At 30.5% G+C, this 7,646-nt stretch overlaps 1 protein-coding gene across 1 annotated transcript in view; it reads left to right on the top strand.

Moving 5' to 3' along the window:
- Positions 1 to 5,990: 5,990 nt before the first annotated feature.
- Positions 5,991 to 7,646, top strand: part of LOC115888216 (alpha-amylase 4-like) — a 3,969-nt gene continuing 2,313 nt past the window's right edge. The window contains exon 1 of the mRNA XM_030907849.1: positions 5,991 to 6,008. Within this exon, the coding sequence (XP_030763709.1) occupies positions 5,991 to 6,008 (18 nt within the window). The remainder of the gene's footprint in view (positions 6,009 to 7,646) is intronic.

The following is a 7,646-nucleotide window of genomic DNA, read 5'->3' on the forward strand; positions in this document are numbered from 1 at the left end:
GAAATTCGACATTTTTTAAATCCACGCCGTTTTTATACCTACATAGTAAAATTTAAATTTTAAACATTTAATGTAAATTAAATGTTTTTTAATTTTTAATTGAGAATAATTTAATGAGAGGTGGCTTTGAAAAAAGATTGTCATTTTTATGTTAATAAGTTACAAGGGGAATGTCATCGATCGTCATTTCCTGCCGTCAAGTCAAGTCAAGTCAAATACACGCCGTTTTTGTCAGTTATCAAGAATTTACAGATTTAAGACTGTTAGATTTTAGTTTTCAAAAAGCTGAATACATTGATAAAAATAAAAAATTTTAAGATTAGGTATTAAAATTTTATATGATCATAATTCAAATGAATTCAATATGATTCATATTTAAAGAAATAATAATCTTAAATGATCATAATTCGTTTAAAATAGGACTTATTCTTTAAAAAATTAAAAACAACAGTATCAAAAAGTTACTTTATTCAAAAATATATGCCAATAACCCCTTGATAATTTAGTAAATCATAATCCAATATATCTAATATACAGTATGTCCCCCGGATTATTTTTAAGAGGAAATCTTTTTTATTATAGACATTTTGGGAAAAATGCATTCTTCGTAAAAAATGTTGCTTGTTCTAAAAATGATTAACCTCGTTTATACTTTTTCCAATTTCCATACTGTTTTAGGGAAAATTAAAAAAAAAACATGAAAATATGGGTGAACTTTTTCAAGACCTAAATATCTCTCAAATTTTCTCCAGATTTAAAAATCTCCCAAATTTTCTCAAGACCTAAAAATGAGAACGCGTTTCTATGGTAATATCATTTCGATTTCATTTTTTGATAGATGGTTATGTTATTATTAATTTTGATTTGCGTCATATTTTTGCTGTTGTTAAAGTTTTTAGTTGTTACATTTTCCAATAACTATTATCACCCTTTCCGTACCATTGAACTGAATTAAATAAATTTTGTGCTTGTTCAACATTTCAAAACAGCAAAAAATATGACATTTATTAAAATTCTATGAATAACAATCTATTAAAGAATGAAAACGAAATTATATTAGGTACCATAGTAACGCGTTTTGATTTTTAGGATTTAGAAAAAAATCAACTATATTTTAAGAATGCATTTTTCCAAAATGTTAATATTAAAAAAGTTTTTCCTGTAGACAATTTATTTCATATCGGAAGAAAAAGATCCAACAATAATAGAATATGCAGGGTGTTCCGTTTAAAAAATTGAAATTATAATTTTTTTTGAACTTCCCATCGTGTTTTGTTTATTTTTGTTTCACTTTCTGGCTGTTCAGCAAGTTCTGCATTTAAAGTGTTTTACTATATTCAATAGGTAAACCTGCTGATATCGAACTAGATATCTATGAAAACCCTTTATAAATAATTTTGAAGAAAGTGTTACAAAATTTTATTTAAATTACCGCAAATTGCACCTAAAATCTAGTTTTAGGGTTATTGCTACGATTTTTTACCACTGAAGTGGTTTACTGGCGTCAGTCTCCCATTTTTATAGGAATTATCCGGTTGTGACACTTTCGCTTTCTTTGAACCCTAGTTCGCACTTTTATTAAGCGACTCATTGTTAGAGCGATGAAACGGGAGACCACCCAAAGAGATTAGGGGTACGTTGGAGATAAGACTAATTTATACAGGATGGGGTTGCAAAACACGCATAGTATGTTTACAAGTTTTAACAGTTTTTTAATAATTATTTCAGTTTAATCAATGCAACCGCTACCGCAAAAATGTATAGTTTTACCGTGGAGACTATAAATTACGCTCTTATCTATCTTTTGTGTTGTAGCTAGGGTTTCCAATTTTCGGGATACCGTTTTGAAATCCCGGGATTAGAACCTATAATCCCCGAATCCCGGGATTGACTATCAGAATGATAAATTTAATCTAAAGAAATATTTAATAAAAATGTAGATACGTATATCAAAAAGAAAATGAGAAAAGAGCTTTATTTAAAATGGACAAAACGAAGTAACATTCTTATTTAGGGATAAAAAAAAGATTGACGTTCTGCTTAGTCTAAATAAAATAAAATGTTTTAAAGACTAAAGTGTATAAAGTCGAATCATCTTAGATTGCGCATTTAAATTTTTCGAGATTTTCAGGATCCCGGAATTTAATATCGGGATTTCGGGATTAAATACCCTAGTGGTATCTGATGCATTGGTTAAATCAAAATAATTCAAAAACTGTTTATGCAAATACAAACAAAAAAGAAATTTTTGAAAAAAAAAGAATGAAAAAACCTTAAAATATATAAAATAAATAATAAAATAATGGAACTTCGATAATTCGGACACATATCGGAACAGCTACCGCTAAATTAGAATATTTTTATAATGTTATTGTGACATACTTTTATTGATTTCAACTGAAACTCAAAATTCAAACACATTTTTAATATCCATAGGACTTTTTTGGAGAGATGAATCCGCCACACATAAGTATAGATATTTTTTATCTTTCATATAAGTTCCCCTTTTTGATGTTCATATATAAATTCATAATGTATTTATCGGGGAAACCCGAATTTTGTCAGGATTTCAAATCTTAATTGCCTTGAGTTTCCAAAAACTTATAGTATCCATTAGTGTTTTGATTCATATTAAAGAAAATTTCAGCATTAAGAATTTCAATACAGGGTGGCGCCTCGCATATGACGCGGAGGCTCCAAGGGGCACGACTTGACAGCTGGTATCGAAATGAAATTTTGTGAGCTTTTTTTTTGTGTAGGTTAATTTAGAGCATTTTTTAAAAATATTGAGAGTTTTACAGAGTCTCCCAAAAGAAGATACACATCAAAGTTGTATTTTCTGTAATGGAACACCCTATATATTAGTTGATTTTCGGATTCTAGTAGAAAAATAATGGTGAGTTTCATTAGAGAACATATATGACTAAAATGTAAGGTTTGGTTTGGGTTTTCTAAAAATGAAGAACAAATTTTAAATTTCAATAAAAAACTACCTAAACTGGAATTTTCCTAGTATAGCCTAATATGTAATTAAAATAACTATTGTTCTTTAAATCAAACTAAAACTTGACCCAAAAAGTTAAACAGGGTGAGACAAAATTAATATTGAACATTGATCACCTTTAAAAGCAAGTCACTCTTTTATTTTAAATGAAACACCCAGTATATTATTCCGATATTCAAGGGGGAATTCATGTCTCTTCAAAATACTGTAAAGGTTGCCTAGCTCTCACTCTTTGTTCGAGAGCTAGGCAAGGGTTCATAGATATTTTCATTTTTATGATTTAATGTCAGTAGATCTTTATTATTATTTGATAAAATCTAGGTGGCCGTGAGACACCTGACGTTACTTCAACATAGCTGTGAATTTAGTTCACCTTTAACAACTAGTTTTTATATCAGTTAAAATTTAAAAACTTGTCAGAAATTTACCAAAAATAGAAACTTATCCTACAGCAGAGAGAATTGATATGATTCTATTAATTGGTGACTGTAGTGTGCATTCATGTTTGGACTTTTTTATGGGGATATGTTGAAGACAGTGTTTAAAAAACTCGACTAATTATTGTCGACAACATGAGAGAAATGAATGTCGCTGCTTTTCAAAGTCGAAGTCCAGATATGTCTCTTAACATAAAAAGATCTTTTGAAAAAAGAATAATTTTGAGCATTTGATTTTTTTTAGCTAATTTTTGTCACATAATTATACATCTATAACTAGTTTTAATTCTGTAATAATTAAAATATGTTTTAAACGTGTCTTATCTTAAAAATCTGTTTATTACCGTTGAATATTTTACTCAACATCTTTTAATTTTTGTTAAATTAACGAAAGGTCTATCACAGCCACCTAGATATTATCAATTAATAAAGATCTACTGGTGCAAAATCACAAAAATAAAAATATCTAGAAAAAACTTCGTTCAAAGGGGTAGGCAACCTTAATAGTATTTTGAAGATATATGAATTCTCCATTGAATATCGGAATAATATACTAGGACTAAATAAAGGAGTAACTTTCTTTTAAAAGTAACCATTGTTCATTCAATATTAATCATGTCTCGCCTTGTATAACTTTTCGGGTCAAATTTTTATTTGGTTTTATATAAAAGAGTTATTTTAACTAAATATCGGGATATACAGGATAAATTACAATTTAAGTAGCTATAATTGAAATTTAAAATTTATTCTTCATTTTCACAAAATGTCAAATATGTCAAAAACCTTTCATTTTAGGGATATGCTTCTTTAATGAAACTCATGTTTATTTTTTTTTCTAGAATCCAAAAATCAATTAATATATAGAGTGTTCCATTACAAAAAAAACCAACTTTGACACGTAACTTTTTAGGGGACGTCCTGTAGAACTCTCTATATTTATAAAAAAATGCTCTAAATTAACCTACATCTGCTCCCAAAATTTTATTTCAATATAAATTACCGTTCTCCTTGGAGCTTCCGAGTCGTATGAGAGGTGCCACCCTGTATTTCAAATTTCATACCATATTAGAAACCATATTTATGACTTAAATATAACCTCAACCCCGAACACATCGAATCTCCAGACCGACCGAAAACCGAATCTACTCTCTAATCCTGCTCCGCCATAATAATTTCGTCGTCTCATCCGACCAATAATATTGGGATTTTGGAGCGTCGCCGTTCGGTAAAATTAGACCTCTCCCGTTAAGTAAAAAGCCATTAAGGACCGCGCGGTCGGCCCCCGTATCGGGTTGCGGTGTAACCGGAGCCCCGTAGCGCGCGGCGGGGGGCGCCGAAGAGATTGGCCAGGCGGGGGCGCCCCGCTGCGGCTGGTGTGGCCCCGGATCATCCACACCCTTCCGCAGACAAGTTTTTCGAGGAATTAGAGGGCGAATTAGACGTGGAATAGGCGCTACTGTTTTTAATAATAGGCGTTTAAAGAATGTCATGTACTTCGAATTTCGAGTTGATAACTGTCCCACTGCCATGGACGTATTATCGATATATCATTTTATTCATTTTATGGAAAGCAGTGTTCATTAAAATGTTGTATACTATGTTATAGGGCTTGTTTCTCTCTACAATTTCCTGTCTGACAATGTACCGTTTGTGTCGGGGAAGGGCTCATAGTTTAATAGTTGCCGATTTTCCAAAGAAATCAGTACATGTATATTATTTCGTATATTTTTCATTTTATTGATTTTATGGAAAGCACTGTTCATTAAAATGTTGTATCCTATATTATAGGGCTTGTTTCTCTCTACAATTTCCTGTCTGACAATGTACCGTTTGTGTCGGGTAAGGGCTCATAGTTTAATAGTTGTCGATTTTCCAAAGAAATCAGTACATATATATTATTTCGTATATTTTTCATTTTATTGATTTTATGGAAAGCACTGTTCATTAAAATGTTGTATCCTATGTTACAGGGCTTGCTTATCTCTACAATTTCCTGTCTGACAATGTACCGTTTGTGTCGGGTAAGGGCTCATAGTTTAATAGTTGTCGATTTTCCAAAGAAATCAGTACATGTATATTATTTCGTATATTTTTCATTTTATTGATTTTATGGAAAGCACTGTTCATTAAAATGTTGTATCCTATATTATAGGGCTTGTTTCTCTCTACAATTTCCTGTCTGACAATGTACCGTTTGTGTCGGGTAAGGGCTCATAGTTTAATAGTTGCCGATTTTCCAAAGAAATCAGTACATGTATATTATTTCGTATATTTTTCATTTTATTGATTTTATGGAAAGCACTGTTCACTAAAATGTTGTATCCTATATTATAGGGCTTGTTTCTCTCTACAATTTCCTGTCTGACAATGTACCGTTTGTGTCGGGTAAGGGCTCATAGTTTAATAGTTGTCGATTTTCCAAAGAAATCAGTACATATATATTATTTCGTATATTTTTCATTTTATTGATTTTATGGAAAGCACTGTTCATTAAAATGTTGTATCCTATGTTACAGGGCTTGCTTATCTCTACAATTTCCTGTCTGACAATGTACCGTTTGTGTCGGGTAAGGGCTCATAGTTTAATAGTTGTCGATTTTCCAAAGAAATCAGTACATGTATATTATTTCGTATATTTTTCATTTTATTGATTTTATGGAAAGCACTGTTCATTAAAATGTTGCCGGGCTTGCTTATCTCTACAATTTCCTGTCTGACAATGTACCGTTTGTGTCGGGGAAGGGATCATAGTTTAATAGTTGTCGATTTTCCAAAGAAATCAGTACATGTATATGATTTCGTATATTTTTCATTTTATTGATTTTATGGAAAGCACTGTTCATTAAAACGTTGTATCCTTTGTTATAGGGCTTATTTCTACAATTTCCTGTCTCACAATATACCGTTTGTGTCGGAGAAGGGATCATAGTTTCATAGTTGTCGATTTTCGAAAGAAATCAGTACATGTATATTGTTTCGTATATTTTTCATTTTATTGGTTATAAGATATACCATACGATAAAAAAACGGCGTCAAAGATGGCTGGGGAATGACGGCAACTGCCAGCTGGCCTTCAGAAAGTTGTAATTTATTTTTATTTGAGTAAAATTGATTTTGAAATGTTTAGTTTAAAATTCGAGAAAATATTTTTTTTTGGGAAATACGATAACTGGAAACGTTCTGTTCTTTTTGATCTTTCTGTAATAATTAGTGTTAATTTTTGACAGACGTTTAGAAGTTTTTATATTTATTTTCAGTAAATGACGTCTAGAGCTTGACCTCGCCAAAATTATCATTCTTTCTTAAAAGATGAGGTATTGTACCCTGAATTCTAGACTATTTAGGAAACACCCTGTATAATTCTATTTATTATTGGGATGTCTGCGAAACTTTGTTAGTCATTAGTGGTAATTATATTAGTGTTTCTTAGATATTTTTTAATTTCTAATTGTTCTAGTAAGTCTAATTTTATACATATTTTTTTTTTCTCAGAATGTAGTAAAATCAGTATTTTCTAAATCTATAAAATGGTCGATTTCAATAAAATGTGTGGACATTCAAGTACTTTTTGTACTATTTAAGATATTTTTATGCTCCTTAATTCTACATCTAATACTTCCATTGTACAGGATTTTTAGATATATTTAGTGCCATATCTTCAGGTTTACCTACTTGAGGTAGTAGGTAAACTTTAAATGTAAGATCTCTAAGGTTTTACCTGATCCGCCACAAAGTTAAATAAAAGAAAACAAAAGACGATCAAAAAATGTATAACTTCACTTTCTTTTAATGGAACATCCTGCATATTAAAGTTTTTTTGAAAGATCTTTTTCTTCCGATTTCAAAGTTATATCTTTGTCTATACCGGGTGCGTCTCAAAAGTGGCTCACCCCTATAACTTTTTCATTTTTTTAGTTAATAAAACGAGATTTGGTATGTTAGTATATGACATAAATTAGGATTGATTGACGTATTCAATTGTTTTCGGTCACTTCCTTTTCATCGGAAATGACTACAATTTTTGATTTTAAAAAAATATTTTCTCAGTATTTTTTTTACTTTATTCGAAAGAAAATAGCACTCTGAATAGAATGACATATCATATGTCAACTTTTGACATTTTCGCATATGGTTTATTTGAAATTATAACTTGCGGTTCGTAACGAAAATTTGAAGCAATACGCAACTGAACGAAGCATACCGAT

The sequence above is a fragment of the Sitophilus oryzae genome, unplaced genomic scaffold (genome assembly GCF_002938485.1).
Source record: "Sitophilus oryzae breed Bouriz unplaced genomic scaffold, Soryzae_2.0 scaffold_690_pilon_pilon, whole genome shotgun sequence".
NCBI classification, from domain to species: Eukaryota; Metazoa; Arthropoda; class Insecta; order Coleoptera; family Curculionidae; genus Sitophilus; species Sitophilus oryzae.